At 34.3% G+C, this 20370-nt stretch overlaps 1 protein-coding gene across 6 annotated transcripts in view; it reads right to left on the bottom strand.

The window, feature by feature from the left end:
- Window positions 1–20370, bottom strand: part of LOC150109944 (mitogen-activated protein kinase 14-like) — a 354973-nt gene that overhangs the window by 71156 nt on the left and 263447 nt on the right. For all 6 annotated transcript variants that reach the window (XM_090397321.1, XM_090397320.1, XM_090397323.1 and 3 more), the window contains one exon: window positions 14631–14804. In XM_090397321.1, the coding sequence (XP_090253447.1) occupies window positions 14631–14804 (174 nt within the window). The remainder of the gene's footprint in view (window positions 1–14630; window positions 14805–20370) is intronic.

The following is a 20370-nucleotide window of genomic DNA, read 5'->3' as shown; positions in this document are numbered from 1 at the left end:
GCGCTCTCACACTATACTGGCAACACACCAACACACATAAAAAAACTCAGCCCACTTCAAAGCCAGTATAGAAAACCTTACACTGCAACATAATGACATAATGGTCAGTTCTGACGTCTCCTCCCTATTCACGAATGTACCCCTCAAAGAAACCCTAGAGCTAATCCAAGCTAAATTTCCTCCCGATATCTCAGCCCTATTTCAGTTTACAATGAACTCGGGCTATTTTGTTTGGCAGGAAAAATTCTACAAACAGATAGAGGGGACAGCCAATGGGTTCACCGCTTTCCCCACCCTTGGCCAACTTCTTTATGGAGACTTTTGAAGAGCAAGCCAAAAACTCAGCCCCACAAAAACCTACCATATGGCTTCGCTACGTTGATGATGTGTTTGCTATTTGGCCATATGGCCCGGATTCACTCCTCTCCTTCCTAACACCCTAGAATCAAGTTCACCCTGGAAAAAGAGGAAAACAATAACCTCCCCTTCCTAGACACACTAGTCACCCGCCAACCTGATGGAACCTTGGTTTTCTCAGTTTATAGAAAACCCGCCCATACAGGGGGATACATTCACCAACAATCCCATCACCCCACTCCACAACAATATGGAGTTATTAAGACACTATTCAACAGGGCAAAAATAATCTGTTCAAATGATCAAGCCCTAACTACTGAACTAAATCACATCCGTGACACTTTCTCAGCCAATGGCTACCCCCCCCAAAAAATCCAGAAAATACTGAACCCGTTATCCACAACCCACCACCTCCCTCACCTTCACAAAAAAGATTACTCTAAATCTATCACCATTCCCTACATCCGAGGCACCTCGGAAAAAATCAACAAAATCTTAAGAAAACATGACTTAACCACTTGTTACAGACCACATAGAAAATTGGCATCCCTTATCTGCTCCACTAAAGACCAACCACTTCCCCTAGACCTACCTGGTGTATACCAGGTCCCTTGCAGCTGTAAATTGTCTTACTTTGGCCAAACAGGCAGGACAGCAAATCTCAGAACACAAGGATTACATCCAATTTCACCAGTACAGCCACTCTGGGCCTGCAGACCACGCTCTGGATACTCGCCACAGAATAAGATGGAAGAAAGCCACAGTCATACACTGCAGCAAGTTCAAGTATGAAAGACTATTCATGGAATCAGCCTCAGCCCTTAGGAACATGCCAAACCTCAACAAATTTGGATGCATGAGACTGCCCCAAATTTGGGAAACATTTATCAGAACTTCAGCCCAAAGGCCAAGAACCACCAATATAGCCCACCAGGGGGCACCATCAGGACTTTAAGAAAACGTTAGCTTCCTAGCTTCAGTTCTCATTTGCTGTTATGTAGTACTTGTGTGCATGTGTCTTTGTATTAAGTTCCCAAGAAGATGGCAACGTGACGTTTGCCGAAATATCGGAAAGTATATATTAAAGTTTATTTAATTTATATTTCTAGTATATGCTGTCAATTCCTTAAATACTAGTTATCATGATATCATTTCAGTTATCTGCCTCTGTAACCACTCCAAGAGGAATTTATCTTCTTTAAATCCATATCTGGTCAAAGGGGTTTATATAATGCAATCATCACTCTTATTTCTACTAGTCAAAGACTTAGTATTGCAACAATCTTTTGAGTTGCCTTTGCCACCTTTGCAAATATGTGCCCTAAACTTCAAAATTTTGTTGACAATCACCTTTCTCTAATAGAAATCCACCAACAGAATATGCAGTCATTCATCTGTGAATCCCAAATTTCAAAACCTCACATTTAGCTGCATTAAACTAATATTATCATTTATCTGCCCATTTTTGCAGCTTATTCAAATCCTCCTGAAAGGCCAAAATATCAACACTATTATCAATAACCCTCTCAAGCTTATATCGTCTGCAAATAACTGAACATCTTCCTGCAATCCAATGACAATATCACAAACAAAGGTTAAAAATTAAAGGTCCCAGTACTGATCTCCATGGAACTCCACTTGTAAGCTTCATCCATTTACAGATGCCCCACTTTTTTCAAGACTAATAAATTCCTGCAGAATTTCTTCCTGATATCTCAGCCCTGTTTCAATTCACTAAGAACTCAGACTAGTTCATGTGGAAAGGAAATTTCTACAAGCTGAGGGCACAACTACAGGCTGCATTCTTTTTTTTTTTGGCAAATCTCTTGGCAAATGTTTTTTTTATGGAGACATCTGCAAAAAAAAACCTTAATCTCAATCTGTCACCCTATCAAACCTACTAATTGGCTATGCTATATAGATGATACATTCCCTATTTGGCTACATGTCCTGAACATTTTTAACACTTTCCTATTTGAAGAGCCAACATCCACTTTTCAAAGAGATATAGAAAGTAAGAGTGTGCCTTTCCTAGACATCCTAGTTACAAAATAAACAGATGGATCTCTGGTCTTCACAGTGTATAGAGACTCACCCCCCCACACACACACAGAGGTATATACATTCAACAACAGTCACATCATCCCCCCCCCTCCTCCACACACACACACACACACACACACACACACAGAGAGGTATATACATTCAACAACAGTCACATCATCCCTCCACACACACACACACACACACACACACACACACACACACACACACACACACACACACACACACACACACAAAAAGTAGAGCATTACATAGTAGACAGACTATAAAGTTAGTCCTATACTGTAAAGAAATATGTTTCAGTAAGGAAATACCGTGAGTAGACATAATTAAAATTATAATAATGGAATTAACTCATTTAAAATATTATTTATTAGTAGAAATTTTGCCTGAGTATCACAGGCAGCTTCAGTACATGTATAAAGCTAATTAAACAATAACTGACAATTCCAAAAGGTGCCACCTAAGTTAGCTAATGTAAGATAACTAAAAAAAGTCAATAAATTTCCTAACTTATTAAAAAAAGAAAAGGAAATATATATATATATATATATATATATACACACACAATTAAAAAAGTTAGGAAAGATTAGCTGATTTATAAAGTACTATCTTCCACAAATTGGATAGACTCTCCTTACTTAATCTGTTTAAGTGAGTTTAAGAGAGTGAAGTAGAATTTCACATTTTTTTATAAAGCCGTTCCATGAGGAAATGACTTTTGTGAAGGACACTCGTCTTGTTCCAATGAACTCTAGGTCTAGTGTTGATGGCATGTTCTGCAAGTCCAGTCTGTTCAGGTTCAAGGTATTGAATATAAGACTGGTGTTCTAGCCAAATAAAGGCAGATCTTCCTGTTTGTCCAAAATAAGATAACCCACAAGAGCAAGGAATCTGGTAGACACCTGGATAACTGAGATGTGGAAGCTTGTCCTTTGGAGAAGTGAGTGGAGGAGATTTTTCTGACTGGCCAAAAGGCAACAAAAATATTTAGTGGTTTTAAAACTTTTGCTATGCGTTCACTAATGCCTTGCACATAAGTGATAGGAATACACATTATTTCTTCTGTATTTGAAGAGGAAGACATATTAAAACTACTCAAAGCTCGATGAAGGAATTCTTATATCCATTAGATCAGGGATTCTCAACCTATGGTACGCCACTGAGCCACTGCCTTACTGGTACATCTAATATCTTGAATTAAATATAGTGGTACGCCACTGGAAAAGGTTGAGAACCTCTGCATTAGATAAAAAAGAGGAAATAATGTATTGCAATTCTTTCTGTAATAGAGTTTTAATAGATTCGAGCCCTACCCAAGGGCCTATGAGTTGTGGAAATACTTTCTGAAAATGAAAGCTGTGCTGAACAAAGTGGCCTTTTGCAGCTGCCCAATTTTTAATCCATCTAACTTGAGTGCTTCTAGATGTTTTTCCAATGTTTTAGGGATGGCACCTAAAGCACCTATTATTATGGGAACAACTTTCATTTTCTTTTGCCAGATTTGTTCAATTTTGATTTGGAAATCACGATATTTTGTAATTTTTTCGTTTTCTTTGTCATCAATCCTACTATCTCCTGGTACTGATATTTCGATAAACTTAACACTCTTGTTTTCACATTTTTCAGCTGTGATATCGGGTGTATTACATTCCAAGCGTTTGTCAGTCTGGTTTTTGAAATCCCAGAGTATTTTAGCTTTTTCATTCTCAATCACTTCCTGGTGAACTTTATGCTTCCAATAGTCTTTAGATACTTCAAACCCATACTTTTTACATAAATGCCAGTGAATTATCTTAGCTACGTTATCATGTCTCTTACAGTACTCAATTTGTGCGATTTTGCTGCATCCACTTATAATGTGGTCTACCGTTTCTTCCTTTTCTTTGCACAATCTACATTTACTGTCTTCTTGAATTTTTTGCCTTCATAACGTTGGTTTTAATGGCCTGTTCTTGTGTTGCAAAAATTACCGATTCTGTTTCTTTCTTTAGTGCTCCATTTCTCAACCGTTACCAGGTCAAGTTGCTGTCAGCGCTGTCCTCTATGCTGTGAAGGTATTTTCTATGCAATGCCTTATTTTTCTATCTTTCAGTTCTCACTTTTACTTGGTTGAATTGTATTCCAATTTTGTCTCCATGGGTTTAAATAAACCCTCTTTCCTTGCCTCAATTAGAAATTTTTCCGTTGTTTGCTGCAGATAATCATTTAAATTTTGTTTTTCTTCTTCAATAACTTGCTTCACTTGTAATAATCCTCTACCTCCTTTTTTGCATGATAAATATAGCCTATCAATGTCGCTGCGAGGATTGAAGGCATGGTGCACTGTCATTAATTTTCGAGTTTTTCGGTCTAAATCATCCATCTCTAGCTGGGTCCATTCAACAATGCCTGCTGAATATCTCAAAACAGGTATGGCCCAGGTATTAATTGCTTTTATCAAATTTCCAACATTAAGCATTGACTTAAGGAGTTTTCTTAATCATCTTATGTAATCTTATTGTGCAGAATTTGTGATGCTTCTAAAATTCCCAAATAGTAGCTGTCTTCGAATTTTATTGCCTTGATTATTTCACCATTGAGCAGCTCGATTTCATTCAGATCTTCAAACTTTCCTCTTGTTATTCCAGCAATTGCACATTTGTCTAAGCCAAAATCCAATGATATATCTTGCCTGAATAGTGCACTAAGCAATGATCCGAGTTCATTCTCTGATTTTGCATACAACTTTAGATCGTCCATGTATAAAAGGTGAGATATCTTTGCACTCTTTTGTGCAGTTTGATAACCATGAGCAGTTTTATTTAAAATTCTAGTTAAGGGGATCAATGACAATATAAACAATAGAGGAGATAATGAGTCTCCTTGAAAGATGCCCCTTTTTATGTTTACCTCTCCAATTTCTTCTCTATTTAAAACCAACGTTGTTTTCCAGTTTTTCATGGTGGATTGCAAAAATATTTGCATGTTTTCGCTAATACCGAATAGTTCTGTGCATTTTAAAATCCAACGATGAGGCACCGAATCAAACGCTTTTTAATAATCTATCCAAGCCATAATGAAGGTTGGTTTTTCTACGTTTGCAATTTTTAAGAATCATTTTATTAATCAGCAATTGGTCTTTTGTGCCTCTTGAATTTTTGTTACGACCTTTTTTGTTCAATTGGGAAAAGAGAATTTGCTTTAAGATAGCTGTATATTTTATCAGCTAGTATGCCTGTAACTTAAAAGTTGTTGGCAGGCAGGTTATTGGTCGGAAGTTTTCTGGGTTTGGACCTTTTTCTTTATCTTTTACGATCAAAAACGTTTTCACTGCTGTGAGCCACTCTTCTTTGCTTTTTCCTTCTAAAACATCATAAAATTGGTTAGCAAGTCTTTCGTGTAAGCCTGTTGTAAGTTGTTTTGTGTAAGTTATTGGCAGGCAGGTTATTGGTCGGAAGTTTTCTGGGTTTGGACCTTTTTCTTTATCTTTTATGATCAAAAACATTTTCACTGCTGTGAGCCACTCTTCTTTGCTTTTTCCTTCTAAAACATCATAAAATTGGTTAGCAAGTCTTTCGTGTAAGCCTGTTAGATATTTCAACCAGTAGCCATGTAATTCATCCTTCCCGGGTGTTGACCAATTTTTTTACTTTTTTTAGCTTGCTTTTGAACCATTTCAGTTGGTCCATTTTTTGTTCTTGAGATTCATTTGTAATTTGTTCAATCCACTTTGCCTTGTTATTATCCCTCTTAGGGTTGTCTCATAGGTTTTTCCAAAACTTTAATGTATTTTCTTTAAGGTTATCATTCCTGCAGCAATCAATTTTCTTGTAAAATTGGTGCTGATTTGCGCGAAACATCGAATTTTGCTTGTACTGTTCAATGAGTGCACTGTATCTTCTTATTTTAGCTGCAACTATTTTTTGCTTCACTTCCTCTAATACTTCATCAATAGGTCGTGTTCCAGTATTATATCTCTTTATGAGGTTATTTCGGATTTTTGTGTTTTTCAGCTTCTTTTCCTTAAGATTTTTCAAACTGCTCACGTTTGCTCTGAGTTTAAGAATTTTATTCTCCAGTCGATGCTTCCATTTTGGTTCCTGAGCCTTACTGCTTTTGAGTTCACTAATCTTATATCCTAATTCAGATGTTAGGACGTAGGCTATTAAGTACATAAGTTGATTCATTTGCCCAATAGTTCCAGTAAGAATATCCCTTGCAGCTTTATTGGCCTCTTGTAGGAGTTCCTTCAGCTTTTGTTGAGGTACTTGTCTCAATACCGGAAGCCTAACTCGTTCCTGGTTGCTGTTCATTTGCTCAATGATTTTTCTTGTGAGTTCTTGTTCCTATATATATATATGTGTGTGTGTGTGTGTGTGTGTGTTTATATATATAAACATGTTGCTCTCCAGCCCAATTTAATTTTGTAACCTAAGAGATAATAATAATAGGACTCTAGCTTTGATGTAGTAGAGTTTTTTTTTTTTTCTCACCAGAGGAGAGGCCAACAATTGTTGTAAAGGTTGGTCAGTAACTTTGGCAAACTAGATTGTAGTGCAGCTTGTTTCTTTGTATATATGCATATGCTCCAGATGATATGAATGTTGAAACGTCGAGTGTTCAATTTGGTTTATATTAAACTAAAGTTTTGCTCTAACACGGTAGTTGTCTCCATAATTTTTTATAATGTATTCTGATTGACATATAAGCATGAAAGAAAGGAATCATAGTGGCCAAAGTACTGTCCATGAAAGTATCTGTAGAAGAGACATAAAACATCTATGAGTGGATATTCAAGAAAAAGAGAGATCAAAGTGGATCTGTATGTGTGTGTGTGTGTGTGTGTGTGTGTGTGTGTGTGTGTGTGTGTGTGTGTGTGTGTGTGTGTGTGTGTGTGTGTGTGTGTATCAGTCCAAGGAGGGAAATCTGATCATCTCTGGATACCCAATTATTATTACTGAAAATTAGGGGAGGGGATGTGAGATCTTTTTTGTGAAATCAGACAGGACTGAGTTTTGGGCATTAAAATCTAATACTCCCAGTTGATTGGAGGTCAGGACATGGTGGATTTGAGGGATCTAACAACTGAGTACTAGGTTTGTCAAATGAAAACAGAGAAATTCAGTTTACTTTCATCTGCAAAGCTATGAACAAGATTTTAAAGTCTGTGCAAGCAGGTCATTTATACAAGATGAAGAGTAAACTGATACACAGATTTTACTTGCATAATTTTTTATTATGCAGGTTATTTTTGTCCAAGTGTCAAATCTTCAGCATGACTTAATTTAAACAGCAAGAACAGAAACCAGAAGATTCAAAACAGGAAAAATGCTGTTTAGTATGTTGTTCATATCAAAAGTAGTCCTCTGCTAACTACTTCATGGAACAATCTAAACAACATACTAAACAGCATTTTTCCTAGACTGTCCTTATGGTGCAGATATGATATCCTCGTGGTTTGGCATGGTTCCCTTACAGATCTATAAGAGTTCATCAATAAGATCAATAGTTTTCATTATCATATCAAGTTCATTCTGGAGGAAGAAGAGGATAATACTGGATTGCCTTTTTAGATCTCATTCACTTCATCAACCAGATGGTAGCCTATATTTTTCAGTTCTTAGGAAGAAAACCCATACTAGACTTTACATTCATGCTCTTTCATACCATCATACTTGTCAAAAATCTGGCACTATTAAGACTGTAGAACATCAAGCTCATTCTTTTTTGCTCTACTGAACTGCTGCTGTCTTGAGAAATAAATTACATCAAGTCCACTTTCGTTGCTAATGTCTTTATCGAATCTTAAGTCAACAAACTCAATGATATGTAGAACACAGGAATTTATTAGTCATTACCTATGTAAAGAAATTATATAGACTAGTTCAGGGTAAGAGGCTTCTTCAGAGTAAGACATATCAAAACAAATATAAATACAAAGATCACAAAGTTCAATAAATGCTGAAAAACCATAACAGTGCAAAAAAATAAGTTCATGCTAGACAATAAACATAAAAATGCATGGCATGCTTTAGATGCCTGCAGTTAGTGACAGAAGGTGATGGCTGGAAAAGTTGAAATCTCTAATGTCAAAAGATTTAATGAGAGAGAGAGATTTCCATATATCACTTAGTCTCAGGTCAGTCCTTGGTTTTTATTCAGTGATCCATGCAAATGAATGATAACAGTTTGCTTTTAGAAGTCCAGAATAAAAGTTTTCTAAATAAGGCATGATTGAAAGGTTCCAATTAATTGCATGGTTGATATCAGAAGTATAGCTGGCCAAAACCAAATCTATTTTTTCTTTTATGGTCAACATTTGCAACATGTTCCTTCTTTCTCTTCTCAAATCTACCATTTGTCTGTCCCATGTAGGACAAACCACATGAGCATGGAATTCTATAAGTAGAATTCAATGTATTTGTAGCCACCAGTTCTTAGGAGGTGAAACTAGTCAGTATAAGTAATTTCTTTAGGTGACAACTAATAAATTCATCTGTTCTATGAATTATTTTTAGTTATAAAACTTGGTTTCATTAAAATATTATTGATAGCTATAGAGTTTCCTTGTCATCTGTCTCTCACTGTGATGGCGATACAGAGATGTTCTATCATGTTACCATACTTTATGTTAAAGATATGTCTCTGAAGATATGGCCAAACTACTTTAGATCTATTGGCCTATAAATGTCCTTTCATCTAATCAACAAGATTTTTACTTTTCTAAGCTCTGCAAAAGATAAACTTCAGACTTTGGCTCACCCTGAAATCTATCAAATTTCTTGCCAGGTGGGTTATATTTTGGCCACACATGTAGATAAGTAGTCAAGCATGCATCATGATAAACATCTCGATGACATAAAATTTCATGAGCTGAACAGTTGGGACTTGCAGAACATGCCATCGCTACCAAACATTGAATCCTTTAGAATATTAAGATTATCCAGTAGGAGAAGTAATTATCTCATAGAATGCATGTCTAAAGAAAGTTGTGCAACTTTGCTACATCATCTGATTTTAAACAGAAATGATGAACTGAAATTATTCCTTTTATGGGAATATAGTACTTCTCAAGTTCTGGGAATATATATATATATTCCCAGAACTTTAGAAGCACTATTTCCCATATATATATATCAGAGGGCAAATATTCATGGTGTACTCTAGGTGTGTGGTGCACACCCACAGAATAGCAATATCACTGATATATGTTTGTATTTTTTCATGGTTAAAAACTCCCTAACTGTTACCTGGCTTTGCATGATTCCTAAAATTAAACAAAATATACTAAATGCTTCATGAAGAGGACACTTTTCAATGCATAAACATTGCATCACATTCGTGTTAATAGCCAGGTGATATGGACACCTTTGAGCCCTTTGAACAGACGTACAGATGCTGCAGTCAAATTCTTAGCATTCTAGTGGTTGAAATGAGAGGTGGGGTGTGCATTGACACAATAGCATCCAGAAATCAGTGGATGTGATTGGTTATTGTGTCAACCAATCCAATTAAATGTTGTCATTTGTAACAAGTTGCTGTTTGTTTTCTGAGTTTCATCTGTTTTGTGTGTGCGATGTGTGAACTGATGGTTGAGGACACTGATATAGACGAGTAATTTTCTATAAATAATTTATAACTTTTTGCCCATATTTACAATGGGAAACAGTGTTGACAATCTACTGAATGTCCCATTTTCTGACAGAGCTTTTGCGGATTGTATGATTATTGTCAAAGGAGGTTGGAACTTGCGTATAAATAAGTAAGTAAAACAAGTTATTTCAGCCTTTCTCTAGTTCAATTTGGAAAAATAATTTCTCAAGTGATTACTTTTTCTGATTTCGATAGCTGTATTTAAAAATCATATCAAAATTCAAATAATTTGTGTCTCACTCTAGTATTTGCCAATGATAATCCAATCTCAACACGAAGCATAAATCCTTTATACTTCTCACATAAACGGTGCATGTGAAGCATAGCTGTTATTCATTTTACCTTTATGCTTTCCATATTTAAAATTATATTAATTTGATAATAATCGTCCTACCCAATACAATTACTGTAATATGTAATTGTAATGTAATTAATAAATTCGATTACTTTATGTATCTTACATTTAAATAATAAAAATATAAAAAGGTATACAGATATAAGGTATACGAAGGTATATGCATTTTGTATTAATCATTTTTATATGAATATTTTTGGAACGAATCATCTGACTTTCCATTATTTCTTATGGGGAAATTCACTTTGAAATATGAGTGCTTTGGATTACAAGCATGTTTCCAGAATGAATTATGCTCGCAAACCAAGGTACCATTGTATTTACACACACACACACACACACACACACACACACACACACACACACACACACACACACACACACACACACTAACTAGCATTATCTCTCTTTAAACACGCTGACTGCCTGCCATTGGCCTAATATGCAATAAACTTGATGTCAATGCCACGAGGTTGTTTATAACTGTTGATGCATTTTTCTCTTTGTCACTGTAACTGAACTTTCATAGTAAAACAGTTTTCAGAGCTTATGTGATTATATTATTGGTTGAAAGATTATAGTCTGGTACAGAGTGCATGACTAATATATTAATATTCTATGACTATTATGATACAAAATAACTTATAGTTGGAATCCTAATAAAGATTCATAAATGTCACATAAAATATAATATGAGGATAGGTTGAAAGTGTATGGGTTGCCAAGTTTAGCTGATAGGAAGAAAAGAGTTTTTTCCCATAGGATTCAATAGAAAAACACAAAATCCTTTCCATGAGTGTTACACGGTGATCAGCATTCATTTTACACAAATTATGGACTCTAAGCCATGTTATAATTAATTATTATTTTCTTTATAATTAATTATTAATCATTTTATTTTCACTAGAGGTCAGGCCAGTAGAATAACAGTTGATCAAATCATTGTCTCTTCAGCATACTATGTGAAATGTAATTTAGCTTGTCTTTGTATGTATATGTGTATACTCCAGATAATGACCTTAATATGAAGATCGAAATGTTGGGAAATTAAAATAATTATTTATAACACGGTTATAGTGTCCATAATTTGTGTAAAATTTAAAGGAAAACCCAAAACTTTTACACACAGCTATGTGTAGATATGAAAGGCTATTCAAAGAAAGTACTAAAAGTTTACTTCAAAGACCAAACCTTAATCGTAACGATTCCCTTACTATCTCAAAAGTTTGGGAAATTGTTATAAGCAATTGTGTTAAATAGATTTGCATCACAATAATTAATTTATCATTTCAGCTCAATAGTTTTAACTTAACTGTGCTGTTTTGTTGTTCAAATTCCTTATCATTGTTCTTCAATCTCACTGATGATGTCTTACCATACATAAGATGAAATATTTGTAAAATAAATATTATATTTTACTGTGGCACATGTGTGAATGTCTAATTATGGAAACTCCACAGGTCCCACTATACTATAAAATACCAACTATGAATTATCTCGTAGCTGGCAGTCAACATTTTAAGGCTCTCTTCACTGTCAGGGCATTCAACTGATTTTGGTAATCCATTCAACTCATTCATCACTCTCCAAGCAACAAATCTAGTCCACATGCTTTTGCTAATCACAATCTTACACAATTTTCAGGGTGATTCCTAGCTCTCTCTCTCCTTATTCAGCATGTGCTGAAAAATTTCTTTTGTATCAATCTTATAGAACTTCTTTAATAACTCATGTTTCTATCATGTCCCCCTCTTTTCTGCCTATCGACTAAATTTGCTAACACATACACACTTTCAACTCATCCTCATAGGAAGTATTCTCAAGATATGCTTGGTCACTTGCCACTGAAACATCTCCACTACCTCTTAATCTCCAAAGAAACCTAGGAAACCATATCTATGCACAGTAGTAAAGATGCAGCCAAAGCAAAGCTTTATAAAAAAGGGATAATAACTTTCCTATTTCACTTGTTAGGGTGCTTTTTGAAATCCAAGTAATATAAATGCTTTGAGCTATCTTGCCAACTTTTGTAACATGCCCTCCAACTATCACCTCCAAATCAATAGCCTTATCAGTTTCTCGAAATCCAGTAACTATCAATGTGATAAACAGTATGTAATCTTTTCAACCTCAAGTGCATAATCTTACATTCTGAAACATTAAATGGACAACCATTATCCTTTATCTGCAATACCAATTTATTTAAATCATCCTATAGGTACATTGCCAATAGCAACTATTGCTCTCCATTTTGCATCATCAGCAAACTATTGAATATCTCCACTTAAATCATTTCCTATATCATTAATATACAAATTAAAGAGTAGTGATCCTAGTACAGAGCCCTAAGGCACTCCACTAGTTACCCTCATTCTCCTAGATTCCACACTTTGCAATATACTACTATCTGGTCTGTCAGCCACTCCCTATCCATTCCACTGACTTCATATCCGTTCTCATTTGACCCAACTTATGTAAAAGTTTTCCATGCAGCATATTCTGTCAAATGCCTTCACAAAATCCAGCAGTTATCCATTTCCCTTATCTAATTCTGTCACTCCATTATGAAATGTGACTAAATTACTAAGGTAAAACCGACCATTTTGTAAAGCAATGCTGCCAACACCATATAGTAAAGTATTCCTATCGTCCATTGCTGAGTTTTACCTTTCATCAACTTTTCCAATACTTTAACTACCACTCCTGATATATCAATTGGTCTGAAATCTTGCCAGAGCAGAGATTTAGATTATATAGCTTCGTCTGAGTCACTGCCAATTCTCTTTTATATTTGTGGAGTACACAAGCTAACATGCCATCTATTCCTACTGTTGTATTCAAGTTGATGTTTTTCAACATTTATCACATCAGTCTCTGTCATCTCAGCAACTGCAAAATCTCTATCCTTGCAAAATGATCATTTAGCAACTCAACTATATCTTCTGCTTCTATCACCTTCATTCCATTAGCATTAATTAAATTCATCTTTCCTTAACCATTCCTTCTCAAGACAAAATGAAATAACTCTTTTGGATTTACTCTGGCTTGTTTAACCAAATTTTCTCTCATAATCTATGCTAGCCCCCCCCCACACACCTGCACTTTGTGCAGCTCATGAACACAGTGATCACCTATTTCTTTATGTGTGTTACAAAATGTTTTCTATCTTTTTTTGCAGCTCTTACTTTATCTCTACTCATCCACTTAATCTCACTTGGTTTATCCTCCTGAATGAATTTTAACCAAATAATCCTATACAAATTAAGAATTACAATAAATTTTACATTTATTTCTTTCCTAAAATATTTCTTCTTTCAAACTTCTAATTTCTCTTCACATATTGAGCACACAAAAAATACTATAATTCCCCTTTTAACTGTTATTGAACTTAGTCAAGTCCAATAACAGTTACTTCGTGCATGTGCATACTCAGAAATATAGCAGAGTAACTTCTAATTCAGTCCACCATTATTAGTTTCAGTGCTTTGTTTGTAATGCTGACAAAGTTATTAATTTATGATTACATAATCAAACAGGCAAAATTTTAACATTTCTTCGCTTCACAAGGTTTTAACAAGGAGTTTTATTCATGAGGTAAGCTCACTTAATTATTTCCACATGAAAAATAGCAATAACCTTGGCTTTTTTTTTTATAATAGCATTAAACATTATAATTCTGACATGATGAATCATACCTACACAATTATTTGTTAAACTTTTGATTTAAATAATTTCATTTCCCAAGTAAGACTTCAGCGGCCAAAGATAAAAAATTCTTGCTTGCAAGATACAAAAGCAAACAGAGGAAGAATACATATTTAATTAACTTATAAAATACTAGCATTTTATGATAAACTTCTGAACTCCCTAAATATTTTACAAATGACACTAAAATAAGTAGGATTTTAGTTGAAAAAGAAGAAATTAACATGGTATTCCATAATGGGAAAAAAAAAATGCAAGATCTAATTTTAGTGAAATTTTGTGTGTACACTAAGAAATACAATATTAAGGTGATTACTTTGATTTTTAAAGTACATTATTCTTTATCATCTTCAAGAATAACACATTTTTAATTGAAAAAAAGAAAGCAATTTCATGCTGTTAGTCCCCATTTCCTGAGGACTGAAGTATGATAAAGAAAATAACATATGTTTAAATGATGCAAATTCTGAGTTTTTAAATAGCAAGACAAAATAAGATTACAGTTAATACTCACTTTTCCATTCTGCCACAACAAATTCTTTATCTTCAAAGGACTGATCATAAGAATCTGCAACTGGTTCATCGGAAGGATCTGCATATTGTGCCAGATAGGGGTGTGCTAATGCCTCTGTTGCAGTAGGCCGTTTGTCAGCATCTAGTTCCAGCATTCTCTCAAGTAAATCAATAGCTAAAATAAAATTTACATTTTCTATGATAAGAACTCTCAGTAAAGTTTTAAATTATTTTTTATGAAGTGAACTTGAAAAAATGAGCACAAGAGTTAATTTTTTTTAAAAATCTTACTTTGGTCTAATTGAATATACAAGTAAGATATGAGTCATGTTGCAAAACTCACAAAATCAAAAATTACAAACTTAACATAGATATTTCCTGAAATCTGGTTTCATGTATGAATTATATATGACATGAAATATGTCATACATAATTTAAAACAATATTCAAAAATAGCAAAACATATTGGATGATGGAGACCTTGCTTATCAACCAAAAGCTAAATTAGATCTGACTAATAAAAAATATCCCTCAAGTGCTCACTTTAATGAGAAGTGACAAACCTGAGTTAGCTGATGCTTAACCATGCCATGCTTCATGCAACATACATATATTATATTATCTGTAGATTGGACTAGGGGTGAATCTTTCCTATTACACCTTATGCAATGGAAGTCTGTCTTCTCTCTCAGGTATTTGCCTTACCTAGTAGGCTAAATCCCAAGATGCTGGTGAGTGTGGGAGAATTGATCAAATATCCCCCCCCCCCTTAATAAATGGAATTTATTGAAGAATTTATATAAGAATTGAAGGCCATAGCAGCCAAGGCCAAAATGGGCATATTATCTCAAATGCGATATCTACTTCTCAAACAAATGATAGAATTGACTCAAACCCAAATGGGAGGTCCTTTCTGGACAGTACATCTGCAAAGAACATCCTGATAAGGTAATTGAACATCTGTTTGAAATGAGAGGAAAAAGAAGCACTGTGTATAGCACTGGCAAAAAATGATTAAGATATTATATATAAGTAAGTTATTGGACTTGGACTTTCTGAAACAAGAATAGAAGAAAAAAATTACTGAAACAAGCAGTTATATTTTACATAGTTCTGGGGGAGATCTCAGTCAAGGAGTTCAAATTATGGTCCATAAAAGATGGAAAGAACATTCTTGAATTTAAACCAGTCTCCCAGAGAATTACAACTGTCAGATTGAAAATCAATAAGCAATGTGATTTAAGTATAATACAAATATATGCACCCACCTCCAGTAATTCAGATGAAGAAATTAATTTCTATAAGGCTCCAACACTCTTGGAGATAGTACATGTAATGAGAGGACAAAGACTTGTTGAATTTGCAAAAAAGGGAAAAAATATACAGAAAATACTTCCTTTAAAAAGTGAACTAAATGAAAATGGGCTGGGAGATCTTCAAATGGAGAAGTTTTTAATGAAATCGAAGATATAATAAACCATAAAGAAAATTTGGGATAATAATGAAAGAAAAGTAGAAGGGGAAAAAGTATGAATGAATCAGGCTTATCTGACAGAATAGAGGAAATAGCTTCAAACAATAATAGAAGTTACTAAAAGTTTAAAAAAATCATTACCAGCAAACAAAACTTTTAGAGAAAAACTTATTTTACAGATACTTGATATAATCAAAAAAAGGGAATAATTAAGGAAAAGGAGACACTGAAGTAGCAAAGACAATATAGAAGTTTACAGAAATGTGAAAGCTAGTTAGAAAATAAATTTTAAAAAAAAATGACAAAAAATATAAGAACAATTTAGAACATCATAGAAAAAAAAATCTTTGAAAATGATCAAACGAGGAAACAAAGGTTACATGGAAGGAAAAAAATGGATTCCAAAATTGAAAAATAAGCAAGGAATAGCACAATACAGTAGAGAGTGATACAGAACACCCATCATGATGGAAGAATTATGGATATGCACTACAGCAAACACCACTATAATGTAATGAAGTGTTACAAACTGTGGAAAAGTCCCATATAAAACCAATGTATTTTAAGCTCACTATTATAAATAGTAAAAGCTGAAACCTTCAACAATAGCAAAGACATCAAAATCTCCAATTTTGATGTCTGTTTAAGGCCACTTTTGTTCAAGAATTTGATCCATATAGATGGTGATTAAGAGAGAAGATAGTGAGTCTTAACCACGCTACCGGCCAAAACGTCTATAGAAGTCAAGGTTATCACGGATGCGAAGTGCCTATTAAAACTGTAATACCATTGATATTACATTGAAATATATGATGGATATGAAGAATATGAGGATACGTATTTGATCCATAATGGCCGGTAAGGTGGTTAATCTGATTTAATATCAAACCATCTAATTTGATTTGATATCAAACCATCTTCCTGTGTGCTCTGCAATTCTAACTGCTAACTTAGAGGTTAAATAAAACTATACTGCTCCATATAAAATCTCATTTACACAATATAGTAGCATTTCAAAAAGCTTTTCTCTTGATAACATTTTTATATACCTTTTCTAGATTGAAAAATCTTAAATACAGATCCACGGAATTGTATTGTATGAACTCAATAAGAAAATCTGATACCATCAAATTTTCTCTGAGCTTCTCACATTCAATTTGTTTTCCCCATAGAGAGAAACTATTCCAATTGTCCAGAATTCAAAGAATAATAATAATACAAAGTGGAAAATCTTTAATTTTTAATGTTTAATTATAAAATGTTTGCTGTTTAACAGGCATCTTCAGTACATAAAATGAACATGACAGCCTTAAATAAGGGTGCTTAAGAGTCAAAGCTGTATAAATGGGAGCAGATTTCCATGTAGCCTTTTAAGGAATGCAGAAAACCGACTGGACTTCTGACCTAATGTCCAATCCTCATCTTCTTGTGGTGCATCCTATTAGTTATTTACCTGGATACTGAAGGGATGAGGATACGCGGGCAATTTGGGATTTAGCTGATCAAATAGTATTCTTATTGGCTTAGACCACAATGTAAAATGATGATAAAACATGACTGATGCCAACACGATGAGGTTTCCTACCAGTTATCCTGCCTTGAACTTTAAGCACCCTTTCCCCATAATACATAGCATTAGACATGTCCATAAGGATATATGCTTTGCATTATGGGATACTAAGACAAGTGATATGAAGTCATTAGCTTCTATATAAGAGTTGCCCAGTCCTGAAAATACTTCAGGCACAAACTTTGTTTGCTTACACTTGGATATAAAGGATTAAACCAAGAATATAATTTCTTGGCATCATCTAACTTATAGTATAACCAAATGGAAAAAAGTCCAACAACTATCTCTAATCCAGAGTATTTTAATAATATTTAAATAATAATAATAAAATACCTTTTGGCTACTTGCATATGGAAATATGATTTCTGTATTACTTCAACCTTGATATCACCTCTAGGTCTGGCTCCCACTGATGGCATTACCTTGATGGATCTGTGCTTCACTCAGGATTTCTCCATGAGTGCAGGTCACAAAGATGCCTCCAATGATCTCGATCTTCTCTCTCTCTCTCTCTCTCTTCCGTGTTATACCAATAGATTTCACTAGTGGATCTTCCTGGTTTTCTCTTTATTCTTGATTGCCAGTTGAGTATTCTATATGTCCATCTGTTATCCCTGAGTCTGGCTATATGACCTGCCCATCTCATCTTGCTTTCATATACTGCAGTTACCACATCTTTTATGCCTGATCTCTTTCTTAGTTCTGTGTTTCTAACATGTCCCATTTTGCTGATGTTATAAATTCTACGTTCTATTGCATGCTGAGTTATTCTGAGAGTCTCTTCTTTTCTTGCTTGTGTTCCATGTTTCTGATCCATGTGTGAGTGATGGAAGAATGTCACTATTAAATAGTTTTGCCTTTGCAGAGATGTCAAGATTTGGATCAGGTTTCTTTTAGTCTGTTGAACGATAGCCAGACAGTTTCTTTCTTTTTGCTAGTTCTTCAGATAAATCGTTATTCATTTTTTATTGTTCGTCATAAGTAATTGTAGGAGTCAACTTGTTCTAGGGATGTTATTAATACATAGGCGACTGTCACTTGTGTAGATGCTTTTGATCCATTTTGTTTTTCCTAGATTCATTTCTAAGCTTATCTTACTGCTGTTTGTGTAAATTTTTTTCACCCATTTCTTCTAGGCCTTTTGGGTTGTGGGATATCAGTACTAGATCATCAGCAAACATAAGGATTTTAGTTTTTCGCCATCTATGCTTATTCCTCCATTTAGGTCTATTTTTTTTCAGAATGTATTCTAAAGTGATGGTAAATATTTGGGAAGATCACATTTCTTTATATCTATATTTATAGGTTGATCAAATAGTTATTTGTGTGGTCTGATTTTTGTTAATTTCTTTTATCATGTGGATGTAAAGGGTCCACATTTATTTCCAGTAAGGCACTGATGACTGCATTGTGTTCTATGGTATCAAATGCTTTTTTAAAATCAATAAAGAGGAAACAGAGGGATTCGGTATTCTCTGCATTTTTCTATTAGTTGTGAAATGACCTGGATATGATCTATTGTGGAGAAGCCTCTTCTGAATCCTGCCTGCTCTCTACTGGAGTTGTCTTCGAGAGTGTTTTGGATTCTGTTCAGTATTACTCTGTTCATGATTTTATATATGTGAGAGAGTAGACAGATTGGACGATAGTTTTTTTTTTTTTTTTTTTTATGTCTTCCTCATTCCCTTTTTTGAATAGAAGTATGATTTTTGAGGTCTTCCATTCCTCTGGAATCTTTCTTTGTTTGAAGTACCATGTGAATCTGGCTTTGAAAATAATTGGTCCACCTTGTTGGATTTCTTCAGCCTTAACATGATCAAGTCTTGAGGCTTTACCTTGACTCATTTTCTTAAGGGCATGTTCTATTTCTTCTGGAAGTAGATCTGGTATATTGCTTGGTTTTGGAATGATAGGTTCTGAGACTTGGCACTTAGTTGCATAAAGATCATTATAAAAATTCTGCACAATTTCTTCTATCCTTTATCTATTAGTATGTTTTTCTCCATTTTGATCCTGTAAAGCAGATGGAATTAACTGTTTAAAATTTAAGTCTTTATTTTTTCAGGCTGGTTTTTGCCTGCACTGCTTCTCTTAGTTCTTGTATCGTGAAAGCTTTGTAGTCTTCTGGAATTCTTTTCCTTAGTATCTTACAGATAAATTTGCATTCTAGAAAATTTCCTTCAGATTTTTTCAGTTCTTTTCTCTTTTTCAGTAGTTTTATAGTTTGAGGTGAGAGTCGTTCTCTTTTCTTTCATAGGAATTATTGATTTTTTCTTGCACTCATTGAATTTAATAATAAAGTCTATATAGTCATCATTTATGTAGCAGTTCTTAATAGTCCATTCGGTCTCTTCTATGTACTTCCTGAAATTGTGATAGTCTATTTGTTTGGGATGTCTTTAGTGGTTTGATGTTGCCCTGATATGTTGACAAGTCCATCTTCTTCCTGGGCATTTGTTGAAAAAAGTGTTCATGATAAAGAGTTGTTCAGCTGCAGCAAATTCAGCTAATCTATCTCTCTCCTCTTCTATTTCTTTCTCCCAGGTCATTTGGAACTACTAACTTTTTGTCTTCTTTTCCACATCCTATTTTAAAGTCACCAACGAATGTGTATGCTGACTTGTAATTTAATGCCCGTTCAAGATTCATATAAAAATTTTCTATTTCTTGATTATCAGCTACAGATGTTGGATCATA

The sequence above is a fragment of the Typopeltis vanoorti genome, chromosome 1 (assembly GCF_054136105.1).
Source record: "Typopeltis vanoorti isolate ZY-2024b chromosome 1, IOZ_Tvanoo_1.0, whole genome shotgun sequence".
Lineage (NCBI taxonomy): Eukaryota > Metazoa > Arthropoda > Arachnida > Uropygi > Thelyphonidae > Typopeltis > Typopeltis vanoorti.
This window is presented reverse-complemented; position numbering and strand designations above follow the sequence as displayed.